Source organism: Neoarius graeffei, chromosome 11, assembly GCF_027579695.1.
Source record: "Neoarius graeffei isolate fNeoGra1 chromosome 11, fNeoGra1.pri, whole genome shotgun sequence".
In the NCBI taxonomy this organism is placed as follows: domain Eukaryota; kingdom Metazoa; phylum Chordata; class Actinopteri; order Siluriformes; family Ariidae; genus Neoarius; species Neoarius graeffei.
In genome coordinates this window covers 56,410,855-56,425,886 of record NC_083579.1, presented here as the reverse complement: position 1 = coordinate 56,425,886, position 15,032 = coordinate 56,410,855, and the positions used below count along the sequence as shown (strand labels likewise).

General features: G+C 37.4%; 2 protein-coding genes across 7 annotated transcripts in view; one reads left to right on the top strand and one right to left on the bottom strand.

The window, feature by feature from the left end:
- nkx2.2a (NK2 homeobox 2a) overlaps window positions 1–9,862 on the bottom strand; it is a 121,608-nt gene extending 111,746 nt beyond the window's left edge. For 5 of the 6 annotated variants that reach the window (XM_060934300.1, XM_060934303.1, XM_060934298.1 and 2 more), the window contains exon 1: window positions 8,426–9,862. The gene's annotated coding sequence lies outside the window, so the exon portion shown is untranslated. The remainder of the gene's footprint in view (window positions 1–8,425) is intronic. The other variant, XM_060934302.1, reaches the window with a different exon arrangement.
- pax1a (paired box 1a) lies at window positions 9,725–14,392 on the top strand. Its single transcript, XM_060934297.1, has 5 exons — window positions 9,725–10,224; window positions 10,653–11,282; window positions 12,107–12,240; window positions 12,477–12,669; window positions 13,808–14,392. The coding sequence occupies exons 1-5, from the start codon at window positions 10,221–10,223 to the stop codon at window positions 13,897–13,899; spliced, it is 1,053 nt and encodes a 350-aa protein (XP_060790280.1). The 5' UTR covers window positions 9,725–10,220; the 3' UTR covers window positions 13,900–14,392.
- The last annotated feature ends 640 nt before the right edge of the window (window positions 14,393–15,032 follow it).

Below are 15,032 nucleotides of genomic sequence, written 5' to 3'. Positions count from 1 at the left end.
TATATATCCAGAATTTAGATATTTCTGTAAAGCTGCTATTGTTCAAAGTGCTATATGAATAAAATTTAATTGAATATATTGATTAGGTTATGTCAGAAAGATATTATGCTCTGTGAAAACTTAGCATATTCTGCTTTTTGGCTTTTCATCAATTCTCATTCGGATTTAAAAAATATAAAAATCTTTAAAACTAGGGCTTGTGGTGATGCCTTTTCCTGACCTGATCATAACCAGTTTTAGCACGTTATTGTATTCTTATGATGCTGCCACCTCTTGGCTCAAGTGATCATTACATCATAAAACTTCCTTTAATTGCTGGGATCTTTGACTGATGCGAGACATCTGAGAAATGAGTGAAGATATAAAATCAGTCAGAAATTCAAAACCTCAGAAAAGAATCCTAAGGAGTGGTTGGACTATACCACTAAAGAACTTGCATGATCAAAAATAACAGTGTGAATACTGGATATTTAAATACAGCAATAATGTTGCTGAGAACACACACACACACACACACACACACACACACACATATATATATATATATATATATATATATATATATATATATATATATATATATATATATATATATATATAATTTTTTTAAGCATCTCATGCTACTTAGAAATCCTTTTTCACTATCTTTATATTTCACTTTAGAAGACTGGGTATAAAACAGCATAGACAATAGAGACTTTATGTTAAATCTTAGTAAAGCTAGGGGTCCACACAGCATTCTTACTTGGTTCTTAAGGCAACAGACAGATCAGCTAACAGCAGTTATCACCTATTTAGTGAACCTTTCCTATCAGGTAGGCATTGGTTCTGACTCAGATATCTAGATATCAGATTAGATCTCTCCTTCTGCATGAGTGTAAGGTGGTGTTTACATTAGACCGTATCAGCGGATCATCAGATTAACGTTTTTAAAACGATTAGTGTGCACACAGCAACGCCAATACACGGATACGCTCAGCTCCGCAGGCATCCTGCGCTCCAAATCACTCCGCCCTGAACAGTGAGTGCCCTCTGGAGGGTGCGCACTCCGGCCCTGCGCAGCTCACAGAGCGCGTGAGTGGAGCGCACGAGCAGTGATTTGGGACTGAGCCGCTGTGTGTGTGATCTCAGTGCATGTCGGGCATGCGCGTCACTTACCACTTGCAAGTGGAAGGATGGCAAGCCTAAAGGCAATCATAACTACACAATGGGCAGTATTTGCATCAGTATTTGCAGTATTTTCATACTTTTATACTCTTTAATGAAAGGTGATACAAGGCGGAAGTCCGCGCCGTTTTTCAGCAGTCGCGTCACATGACCAACGCCAGCGAATCAGGAAGGTGGATGTCACAGTGACGTTGTCCAATGACGACGCCAGCTAGAGCTCAGCACAGCGTATCCGCGTATTCTCAATGTTTACACAGCACCGGACCAGACACGATCTGGATTGAATACGTGGACCCTGGCGGATTCCCGTTTCCCGGCGTTTCCCGGCGTTTTAATGTAAACGGATAGTGCATCCGCGAAGAAAACGAGACAGATACGGTCTAATGTAAACTTGGCCTAAGAGGTGTTCAAGCAGCCACATGCAGCTTCCCCCCCCCCCCCCCCCATACACTTTTTCTGATTTGAAGTACCTTTTCAGTGAAATGAAGACACTATGGTTCAAATCAGTTCAATTAAACCAATTAAATAATAATATATTTGTCTTACAGAAAAAAAAATCTGTTTCCTTAAAAGAAAAGAAAACTACCAAACATAATGGCTGGAATGTTATGGAAGTATATAAACTTAGATAAACACAAAATGATTGTGAAATATTACAACCCCAATTCCAAAAATGCTGGAACACTGTGTAAAATGTAAATAAAAACAGGATGTGAATATTTGCAAATCGTACAACGACAATATATAAAATGCTGAAACAGTGAAATATTATTATTTTTTGAAAAATATATGCTTGTTTTAAATATAGTGCCAGCAACATGTTACCAGAACATTGGCATAAGGGGCAACAAAAGACTGGAAAATTTGTGTAATGTTAAAATAAATAAATAAATCAGGTTAATTGGCAACAGGTCAGTAACATGATTGGGTATAAAAAGAGAAACCCAGAGAGGTTGAATCTCTCAGAATTAAAGATGGGGAGGGATTCAGCGCTCTGTGAAAGACTACATTGGCAAAATGTGCAACAATTTAAGAATAACTTTCCTCAAATTAAAACTGCAAAAAATTTCAGAATCACATAATCTATGGTACATAATTTCATTAAAAGAATCAGAGAATCCAGAGAAATCTCTGTACACAAGGGACAAGGCAGAAAACCAACACTGAATGCCTGTGATCTTCAGGTCCTCAAGTGACAAATTAAAACCAGACACGATTCTTTAGTGGAAATTGCTGCATGGCCTCAGGAACACTTCTGAAAACCATCATCTGTGAAATCAGTTCATCACTGCATCCACAAATGCAAGTTAAAACCATATATAAATAATATCCAGAAACCCTACCACCTTCTTTGGGCTCGAGTTCATTCACAATGGACTGAGGCAAAGTGGAAAACTGTCCTGTGGGCTGACTAATCGAAATTTGAAATTCTTTTTAGAAATCATGGACACTACGTCTTCCAGGCTAAAGAGGAGAGGGACCATCCGGCTTATTATCAGCATACAGTTCAAAAGCCAGCATCTGTGATGGTATGGAGTGCATTAGTGCACATGGTATAGGTAGTTTGCACATCTGGGAAGGCATTATTAATGCTAAATGAAATATACAGGTTTTGGAGAAACGTGCTGCCATCCAGATGATATCTTTTTCAGGGTAGTCTTTGCTTATTTCAGCAATTCTGCATGTATTACAACTGCATGGTTTCATAGTAAAAGAATCCGGGTGCTAAACTGGCCTGCCTGCAGTCCAGACCTGTCTCCCATTGAAAACATCTGGTCCATACAAAGTATGACAAAGAAGACCCTGAACTGTTGAGCAAATTAAATTGTATTTTAGACAAGAATGGGGCACCATTTCTCTTTCAAAACTACAGCAACTGGTCTTCTCAGTTCCCAAACATTTACAGTGTTAAAAGTAGAGGTGATGCAATACAGCGGTATGCATGCCCCTGTCACAACTGTTTTTGAAATGTGTTGCTGGCATCAAATTCAAAATGAATTTTTGACAAATTCAAAAATATTTTAAAAAATGATCAGCTTCAACATTTTTATATGTTGTCTTTGTATTATTTTCAATGAAATATAAGGTTTCCATGATTTGCAAATTATTACATTCTGTTTTTATTTGTTTTACACAATGTCCCAAACTTTTTTTGGAAATGAGGTTGTATTATGTGTCCTACAGAGGTAAAGTTAATGACTTGGGTATGGCATTTGTGGTGTCACACACATGGACCTCATTAATTTTTATTTATTTTAAAATCTAAACATATTTGAGTGTTTTATACAAATTTTGTCTACACATAGAAATCTGCTATAATGTCATAGAATTACACAGGTAGATACAGCATTAAAATGGCCTCCATGTATTTCGAACAGGTTCTACCAGTGGGACCTCATCTTAAGACTTGCTACTGGGAAGCAGCCTCATATCTGCTAAGGTGGCTTTTCCAGGTAAGTGCAATGGAGGTTTTGCTGGTATTTCTGAGAATATGACAAAGAACATGTACAAATTACATGCAAATAATTTAACAGACCTGTCTTATAACTCACCCATGCACTCATTCAGTCAACTTTAGCATGCAAAAGGTTATCCAAAAAACAGCTTTGATTCAGGTATAGCTTTTCAGTGCCTCATCATTGTAAAGGAGGAAACTGACCTGATCCCAGACCAGCAGAATCTGAAGAATGGGGGGTATTGAGTAGATGTCGGTACACAAGAAATGTGTCTGTACAACAGTGACCTTGTTTCCCATGCAAGGGTTGAGAAAAAAAATTTATTAAAAAAAGAATGTCTCCCTTTTACAATGTCTGAGGTCTTTTGTGTGGTTTTTGAGATGTGGCTGATTGAAAATTTTGCTCACACTCGGCAACTTGCACATATTTAGCCTTTCTATGTGCACCTAACACACTGTCAAACACACAGGACACCTTCGGTGTTGAACAGTTAAACCAATGTCTACACCCACTCAAAATGAGCTGCTAGAAAGTATGCTGGATGACTGTTGTCCATTCTCAACTGCCTATTAAGGGGTTATTTTAAAAATTCATAACATAATTCAAGCATACAACATAACTCAAGTGTGATAGCCTTTTGACTTAATTTTGTTTGAGGCTGTGACATTGTTAATGGCATCCTGTCTCACCAAAATGTACAGTCACGAGTCATGCATGCAAGCCTATAAAAACCTTATACACACCTTACTTGAAGCTACATTCAAAGCTGCTGCCACTGTAGTATGAAAACAGTGCTTATGTAATGTTTATAAGGTACACTTCATATAAAGCTTAATAATGCATCATTTCTAAGCTCTGTGAAGTTGACAAACTGGTGTTTCTCTATTCTGTCTTCAGGATGTCCTCAAGATACTGCTTGGTAAAAAATTGTCCCTAAAAACATTAGAGGCTACTCCTTCAGAAGTAATGCGCATTGTGATGATGCACCTATCAAGCTCTGTGGCTGGTGCAGACACATTACTCCGCACTTAACACATGAATTATATTTTAGTTGTTGCTTCTGCAAATAATCAGACTCTCACTGATCACAAAAGCAAATCTACAACTGTGTCACTTCTTTCAGAAAGAAAGAAAGCTGACATGCTTGATAATGCTGGTGCAGCTTTTACAACACTATCATTTCTCTCTCTCTCTCTCTCTCTCTCTCTCTCTCTCTCTCTCTCTCTCTCTCTCTCTCTCTCAAGGTTTACCAAACATCATGAAATCATTTGAAATGGACACATGGAAAAAAGCTACTGTGTGTTACCCCAGGAACTGTGTTGCAGAACATTCACCATTAACGCCTTTCCAAAGAGCAGGTTGGTTATTTATTTATTTATTTATTTATTTATATAGGGGGAACATTTTGTAAAGGTCGTATGTGTTTGACCCAGCTGCTGAGAGCCCTCTTTCCCTAAAACTCTCTCATTTCAGCTTTCTCCCCCCACAGACTTCATTTCATATAAGTGTTATAAGTTTCATTGTCTACCTGTTGGTCGGTTAGGGATACAGACGTTGCTGAGGGAAACCTTTCTTAACATTTACGATTTATAGAGTGGTGTGATCTCTGTGCACTTTAGTGAGAAGCGAGGGTCGAGCCTTGATACTATATAAATAGCGTTTTCTGCGATTTGATATGGATTTTTGCTCATCTATTGTCCTCAGTGCAAGGTCAGGTTTATAGACTAAGCAACAAAGTAGACAGTTACTAGCACTTCCTCCCACCGCCATGTGCTTCAGTGTTTGTCTTACAACTTTTCGGGCTTTTTTTTCGCTTAGGAGGAACATGGAGCAGGATTGTATGCCTCTGGATAAAAGTGTTTAAATAATGTTGATGCAAAAAACAAACAAACAAACAAACAAACAAACAAACAAATTATTATTATTATTATTATTATTATTATTATTATTATTATTATTATTATTAACAACAACAACAACAATAATAATAATAATAATAATAATAATAATAATAATAATAATAATAATAATGGACATTTTAGTGTGATGATAATACTGGTAAAATTCGATTGAATAACGTACAGGTCAGACACAGCCGTGGTTTCTTTCTTTCTTTCTTTCTTTCTTTCTTTCTTTCTTTCTTTCTTTCTTTTTCTGTTCCTCTCCTCACGATTCTCCCGCCAGCACGCAACCCAGGCTTGGGCTAATAATTTCCATACATCGCAGCGAGATCACAAAACTCACAAACACTAAATCAAAACCGGGGACACAACGCGTCTTCAATAACACACTATGGACCATTGAGAGGAACAGAAAGAAAATTAAAACCATATCACGTAGGAAATGCAATCTGTTATTACCAATTCTGATTACCGCAGTGTTATTTGTGAGAAGGACAGACAAATTGCATCGTCTCGTTGATGTAAAACGGATATGTGTGTCGCAAAATATCGAGACAACCGAATATTAATCATCAATCATTAATATTCTCTCTCTCTCTCTCTCTCTCTCTCTCTCTCTCTCTCTCTCTTTCTTTGTGTGTGTGTGTGTGTGTGTGTGTGTGTGTGTGTGTGTGTGTGTGTGTGTGTGTGTGTGTGTGTGAAAGGACTTTCCTCCTTTTTAAAACAGTAGAAAAACACCAATGAGAACATATTGAGAAGAAATAGGGCCACTGTACAGAATAACCTATTTTACTGTGAAAGAGTCCAGTTGAATTGTAATGTTTTCCAGTCATGACCTTTTTTTTTTTAAGATCCAACTGGGCCAGCCATATTTTAACACAAAGCAAAGCCAGTGTATATACGAACAACTTAGGGTCCTATAACACCTCTGAATGCACACACCAGGAAACAGGTCAAATGATGCACCCAATAACAATCGTAATTAATTATTAGAAATTATTTATAGAAACTAGGTGGATGTTTCAGTGGCATTAACGACTCAAGTATTCGGAAGTCAGTTTAAATGTGACTGTCGATGATAATAAACTCTCCGTGTTCAGAGTCTAACATGTAATTCATCCACACGACCATCTCCAGGGCTGATTTATTTCTGTTTCAGTCCAGTCCTTGAGCAGCCTCATGTCCATTGAGAGTCATTCGCTTTAAATCCAACATAGATAACACCGAGGATCCCCGGAGACAGGTAATATAAACAGGCCCCGAAACAAGGTGACGTGGTGTTTAAACAGCTTGGATAACGCTGATGCTTGGGTAATAGATAGGCTGGACAATATCTATAGGCCTGCAAATAGCCTGTAATGAAAGTGAAAGGCATTCGTGTGCGACATTTTAATAATAATATCATACCGAATATTTGTATCGTCGCCAAACTTTGGAATTACTGCTTGTTTGTACTTTAGCGGGGAGAAATGAAAAGTATTTTAAACATTTAACTATATTCATTGAGTTCTGCCAACCACGAGATAGGACATGTAGCTACATGATACATGTAGGCTATTCTGGAAAAACAAAAACGCGAATATATAATAACGTTTCATTCATATTAATTCAGTATTGGATTCTGTTGTCTGTGATTAAATAAATATCACGATGGTGAGACACCATATCATGAGAGGCATGTATGTGTATGTTCATATAAAACTGTGCAAAAGTACACAGTAGGCACCTTATTTTTTCATACAAACTTTGTTATAGATTTCTATTTTATGACTTCTACATTATCGAGTCAGTACAAAAAGATTTTAGAGTCCAAACGTTCGTTTTCCAGCACAAAATTAAATGTTACAGAAAAATATGTTTGTATCTGAGCAGCATATTACATAATAGACCACTTTTCAGAATAAAAAAGAAAACATAATGAAGACTACTGGATTCTGGGGCAAAATTAAGAAGCAAGTGTGACAATCAAAGTGTCCAGAAGAACTGTGGCTGGTTCTGCAAGATGCTCAGTAAAACCTACAGCTTTTACACTCATTATAAAATTGCACTCATTGTACCTGAGACTACTATTTTTTTAAAGCAAAGGGTCGTCTCACACCAAATATTGACTTTATTTCATTTATTATGGCTTATTGCTGTTTATAGTATTTCTTTAAAAAAAAACTATTGAAACATTTCATTATTTTTAAGCCGAATTTTGCACAGTACTGTGTGTGTGTGTGTGTGTATATATATATATATATATATATATATATATATATATATATATATATATATATATATATATATAATTTTAGTGTTGTAATGCCAGTCAGCATGGAATAATAAGGGTTTATTATTATTATTATTATTATTATTATTATTATTATTATTATTAATAATGCTTTTTATGCTACATTTTGTTTTCTTTGAAAGTTCAACGTTTATAGCAATTTCCTAAACGTTTACAAAATAGCAAATTGTTGCAGCTGTTATCTATGATTTAATGAACATTATTCATTGAACATTAAAAGTCAATGAACATTATTCAGTCAGCCATAATTAAGTTGTTTCTCAAAATGTCTGTGGAAAATCATGCAATTTCCTAATATTATAAAAATATTAATTAAATATTAATAAAAATATTTCCTTGTTCTAAATAAATAAATAAATAAATAAATAGAAATTAATTCATTCATTCAAATTCCATGAAAATAACATCAAAAGGTCTTTATATGTCTCACATATCCAGATAACTAAAAATAGATGTGTTTGATAGTCTATTCATCGCTGTTACCTTTACAGAGCACCCCAGCAAGCCGAATAAGACGGAGCCATGGGCTGCTCGGCAGTGATGTACGTTATTATGTAGCCTTTAAGCCTCATGAAAATTGCCATTTTGGAAGAAATGTGCATTGGTACCTGAATCTGCTGCAGTCCACCTTCAAACCCATTTTACGATCAGCTTCTTTTTTGCACCATTCCTTAGTGTGTTGGTGCTCGGGTCAATCCCTTCTGCCTTCACCTGGTGTCTCCGGAATTTTGAGCAGGGTTGTCATTTCTTTTTTATCCAGATGGGGGAGACTGTCGAATTCTGGGGATCCACACTGCTGGTTTTGGATGACCATTAACGTGTTCAGAAAATTCAGCATGTTGTGATAAGCATGTATCGAGCAAATGTCCTTGGATTTGTAGGAACATTATCTTTAAAGACTTGAAAGAGAGATATAGCACGCCGACTATTCATGCCTCCTTCATGACGTTCCGGTCAAATGCCACTGGATGGCCCTGCAGAATGAATGACTGTTTAAGCCTTTTATGCTTTCCATCCATTTATCTCACCTTACCTAACGCTGTTTTAATACTTTACTTTTAGATCGGCGGATGAACACCCTCTTCAGAGTCTGTGCTCTCTAACACTGCATGCAGCAGAGACACTACTTTTCGACCTGATGCTTTCCATGTGTAAATGACCTTTTGTGAGCTTTGGTCACGTCAGATAGTGACACGGCCTCTTATTATTACCAATGGGTCGACTGTTAACTTTTATAAGTGACATTTTGCAAGCTCATAAACTGTACCTTCTTTACATCCTCAGGAAACACTGAGAACATGCTGTGATAACGCAACCTCTTGGAATTTAGTATAGTCTATAGGTCGTACCCTACTTATAATGACAAAGATATTGATTACATGGGTTTAAATTGAGAGTACACATACATTGCTACAGGCCAGTTAAAATATCATTGAGTGCAATTTCCACAGCGTAATTAACTACGCCAGTTTCATAAACAAACGCATAACATATGGGTTGCGTGCATAGGCCCAAGTCAGGTTAAATACAAATGTGAAGGGGAAAATAAAATCCATCCAAAATGATTAAAAATCTACAAGCAGTCTGTAGAGTTAGTCTGTAGATATAGATTTAGATTTAGATGTTGTCTATTGGTGCCCATGTCTGAATAGCTCTTTCGGCATTGCGAGCTCCAAGTAGCTTATTTTATAATGCCTGTTTCAAAATGCTGTAAAAAAAATTGGATGGCAATTAATGCCAAGTTTGTACCAATGTAGGTTTTTTCCTTGTATAAAAAGCAAACAATCACAATTAAAGTGCTTACCCTATTAGTGCCAGTGTAACCTATTGCCCTCTATATTGGCATTTTTTATTAACTTCTTGTTCCTTAGTTCTCCACCGTGAATAGTCATTGCCGTTACAGAAAACACTACTACAGACTTACTGCCACGTTTGAGAGTTATTTTCTCCATATTAAACAGTTTTGGCGTTATTTGGGGCACAGGGCGCACGGAGCTCTGTGCTCAAGTTCCCCCTTTAATCGGAATTAGTCTGTTCCAGAGGTTAAATTACGCAGACGGGACGGCTCGCGCGAGGAGCAGCCTATCCCAAGTCGCGCCGACCAATAAGATCAGCCCATAGCTCAGCGCGTAACCGGAGCCATTGACGTGGAGGATGCGTCAAATTAATTCGAGCAAACTTCTGCCTACTGGATCAGACAAATTTCGCCTTTAAAGAACGAAGAACCGCTTTAAAACTTCGTTCGAAGAAATTCTAAAGTCTTGCTTCTTGGAGAAAAGAGAAGCGATCTCCGGATATTTGCAGTCTGATTTGGAGCTCTCTAACACTGCATGCAGCAGAGACGGTGCGTTCGGCCATTGAGGGGAAACGGTGTCAAGGAAAGCATCCCATCACCACAGGCAAATGGGTGAGCCTTCATTCACATCAGCATGCTTCAGTGGGAGAGATATGATAGAAGCAGGACATGTTTTGTATGCTTGAATAACACCAGAAATGACCGTAAATTCGGCAGGACGCGTCCCCCCCCCCCCCCCCCCTTTTTTTTAATCTCCATGTAGCCTATGCAAGCACCTACCATTAGCATGTTGTCTGTGAACGCTATTGCAATAGCCAACAAAAGACTGATCACTTATGCTTTAGTTAAATTCAACAAATGTCTTATTGGTCAGGTGTTACATAATGAGACTTGGCGCTTTCTTTGTCTTGCACAGTTCTTTGAAAGTAAATGGGTTGCACTGAATGAGCATCACTCTTTAGCCTGCTGTTGGGCAAATCCATAGTATTTAATAATATTTGAAAAGCTATATTAATGTTTTGTCCTGCTTTCTCCCACAGAGCAAACCTATGGAGAGGTGAACCAGTTAGGAGGGGTTTTTGTTAACGGCCGACCTCTTCCCAACGCCATCCGACTAAGAATCGTGGAGTTAGCCCAGCTCGGGATCCGTCCATGCGACATCAGCCGTCAACTCCGCGTTTCTCATGGCTGTGTGAGTAAGATCTTGGCGAGATACAACGAAACCGGCTCCATTTTGCCCGGTGCGATCGGAGGGAGCAAGCCGCGGGTTACGACACCAAACGTGGTCAAGAGCATACGGGAATACAAGCAAGGAGACCCGGGGATTTTTGCCTGGGAGATACGGGACCGACTTCTAGCAGATGGAGTATGTGACAAATACAACGTGCCCTCTGTCAGCTCCATCAGCCGGATTTTACGGAACAAGATTGGTAACCTCTCCCAGCCCAACCAGTACGAAAGTGGCAAACAAGCTGCGTCACAGCCGAGTCTCTCTTACAATCATTTATATCCGTACACATACCCCAATGCGATGTCCCCTACTGGGACCAAAATGAGTAATTCTGCCGGTGTCCCGGTCACAGGAGGACATGTTAGCATACCGCGAGGCTGGCCTTCAGCTCACACCGTCAGCAACATTTTGGGCATACGAGCTTTCATGGACCCCACAGGTGAGACTAAACCCATCTTACTGAATACCAAACTATTGCACTTCATCAGGCTTACTATCTTCTCAACAGCTTTTAATATGTTGCACAACGTCCAGATATTTCTCTTTATAAAATAAATATCTACATTATAGCTGACGGACTGAAAATAAAACCAATTAGCGTAGTTCGGCATTATTTCTCTTAGGCCTCGCGATAGGCCTCGATCAACAAGATCATCTCTCACCAACGGATTAGCAGGATCTAGCTTGTATGTCCGGGTCATGTTGCAACATTTAAAACTTTTGCAAAATAAGCACATCTGTATGAAATTGTTCCTTCCAAACAATTGTAAAACTCGATCATAGCCTTAAGAACCTTCATCATAATCAGCCTGTTGTGTCTCCGCAGTTAATCGGAGAATTAATTTACGCACATTTTCTTCGAGAACGATTTTAAGTGGGACTTCTTTTTTTTTCACAGATGCATTTATAATTCCAGATAATATAATACATATTGTATGCCTATATACAAAATTAATAATAAAAAATAATACCAATAAATATAACCGAATATAATATACCATGTAGATGTATAAAATAAATATAAGAAGCTAATTATATTCAGGAAATCATATTCGACGGTGAATTCTTGGACGGAGTGCTGTATCAGATTTGATATGGATATTTATCTATTTATCATGTTTTATATCATTCTTTCACATTTTCTCAGATTCATATTTATAGTCCAGTGTTATCATTTAGCACAATTATTCATTTCATTTAACGCCAAATGTCATCCAAGATTAAAATATGGTTTTATTTGAAATGTGTGTTATTTACCTATAGCCATTCCTGGTACTGAAGGCTACACCCCGAAAATGGAGGATTGGGGTAGTGTGAACCGAGCAGCTTTTCCTTCCACACATGGAGTCAATGGAATAGATAAATCTTCCATTGAGACGGACATAAAATACCCTCAGGTAACAGCTTTTTCACGCAGTCAGTATATTTGACCAAACTGCAACTCATTATGGATAATTTGTATTGTGGCCTACTTGAGCTGTTTTTCATTATTGTAGGGTGATTGCATAATCAATCATAATGATGTTCATTAGGCTCTTGTGTGTGTGTGTGTGTGTGTGTGTGTGTGTGTGTGTGTGTGTGTGTGTGTGTGTGTGTGTGCCTGAATGTTTGCGCTATTTTCCTGTTTCCATAGCCTTCATCGACTCTGTCTAGTTACGTTGCGCCGTGTGCCTATTCTCCCTCGAATCAGTATGGTGTGTATAGTGGTGCAGCAGGCAGCTATGTGAGCCCCGGGCACCACTGGCAGGCTCAGGGATCGAGTGCTATGACCATCCATTCAGGGGAAATCCACTCTGCCATGTCCTTCAAACACACAGCCCGAGACGGTAGGCATGATGCTGTTTGAGATTACTTTGCTAATGCGAGTAAATCCACACTCACGTTTAACATATTAGAGAGCTGGATTTAGTCATTTTATAAAGCCTAATGCTGATCATAAGATCCGGAAGACACAGCAGCTTGAGACAGAATTCAATGCATAATATATTATCGACTGCATTGATTGCACTTTGTTTAATTTCCATAGACATTTTTAATTTATTATTATTATTATTATTATTATTATTATTATTATTATTAGGGTTAGGACACATGAGATTTGTCTATGATAAAATGATATTTTCAGCTCGAATAGGCTACTTTTGGGGGTGCACATTTATTATTATTATTATTATTATTATTATTATTATTATTATTATTATTATTATTATTATTAAAATAAAAATAAATTATAGTGGCGTGTTTTTTTAATTTACCGAAATTAAAAAAAAATTACCATAGTTCACTCGTTTTTTAAGAAACAGAATTGGAACAGAATTTTTAAGAAACTGCACTGGCAATGCGCCTGTAACCTTATAATGCTTAATGTAATTGAATTGTATCGAGATGGGAACAAGGCAGGTATTACGCTTTATTCGAGCACTGAAAGTCACTAGTAGACTCGCGCTGCTTGAGAATAATTTGCAAGGGGTTTGGTGTGGAATTGAAAAAAAAAAGTTCATGTTAGGTCACTTTGCAGTGTTATGTTCTCAGTTGGAGTTTGCGGTGTAGCTTACGTCATATGATCTAAGTGACATCATGAAAATATAACAGTTTACGGACATTATTATTCTCAGGTTTATAATTATGATGATGATTATTTAAGAAAGCCTTGCTGATTTTGAAGTCATATCCTGTTTACAGAAAAATTGACAGATTTTACAAGTTTTTATTTTTGTTTATTCAGTTGGCTAATTGAACTGCTTTAGAATACTGAAAATTTTTTTTCATTTTTATTATATTTTTTATAGATATTCCAACATTTTTTAAAACCCAGTTAACTGATCCGCAAAGTAATACGCATCTCTGCAAATGCTTCAAATTGATATTGTGCTCATTATAAGCTTTCACTACAGATGTGCAGTATTAGAACAATAATTTCAGCCTGTTTGCTGTCTAAATATACCTCCTGTTTGTACTTCGCAGGAGACAGAAAACCCCCGAGTCCCCTAAGTAAGCAGCAGCACGAGGTGCTGAGCAGCATACACGGACTCAGCCTTCCTACGTCATCATCATAGCCCTGGATATTTTGTGTGGAGCTTGCAGCCTAACTTTTGGCAATATACATTTGCCCATTTCACGAACAGTAAGTTCAAACGCTACTTTCCCCCACGATCGGAAAAGCAATTTGCCATGCATTCTTATTTTCGGAAACAACATGAATGTAATGTTTTACTTTTATTGCAACTGCGCTTTGTGCTGCGTTGAATGTTAGTTGGTTGTTTTGTCTTTTGTCCCTCAAAATTTGTGTATGTTTGCGCTATTTATATAAACAAAAACGACTACATTGCAAAATGCAAAACGAATTCTTGCCTTTGTCCAGAACATCTTGACAGCTGTGTAACGTTATTTGTTACATGTCGTCTTTCACTTGGGAAATAAATTGCAGTACCTTAATCATAGTTAAATATGTGAACTGAGTAATTGTTGGTGTAAATATTATAAATTCTTTAGTTATATATTTTTATAAATTCTTGTGTAAATAAGCTGAATAAAGGCATTGTACAAGTACATTGCTATCCACTATGTCCTCATTGTGTCCGCATATACTTTGAGTAATATAAATGGTTTTAGTCTCTCTCTCTCTCTCTCTCTTTCAAATTCTAGCTTTAGTGTTGTGTCGTATGTGTACTATCGAGTCCATCAGGCCCTGGGTTGGTGGTATCCCAGAATATCGTACAACGACCACAATTAGGTGCAAAAGTGCTGTTAAAACTCAGAGTTGTTTTTCCCCCCTAAAACAGTTCTGTGCAGTATGCATGGGTGATAAACACTACTTTGCTTTCCTCTGAACTGCTACCATGCTTAATGGCGCCTAGCAGCGTTTGGCGCCTTATATGATGCTATCTTGGCTTATTCTGGAATAATGCCACGAGTCAGTAAAATATCGAATATCAACGCGATTGACTCAAGTCTAATATGTGTGCAAAATTGCAAAATTTTGGAATGTAACTATCGGCCACAATTTTCTGAGACATATTTGACTTTTTTTTTTTTTTTGACAGATCCCTGACTGTCAAAATGAACATTGATGATCGGAAATTAAATTTCCGATAACTATTTCGATACGAGATAATATAATTATAACAGTGTGCAAAATAGCCTAACACAATAGCTCGTGTAGAATAAGTGTGTCCTAAACATCGAATAG

What these genes read in the sequence shown, in the direction of transcription:
- pax1a (XM_060934297.1), top strand. An exon ending in CGGACATAAAATACCCTCAG is followed by an intron (nt 12,241 to 12,476) that starts GTAACAGCTTTT and finishes CTGTTTCCATAG; the next exon opens with CCTTCATCGACTCTGTCTAG. An exon ending in CAAACACACAGCCCGAGACG is followed by an intron (nt 12,670 to 13,807) that starts GTAGGCATGATG and finishes TGTACTTCGCAG; the next exon opens with GAGACAGAAAACCCCCGAGT.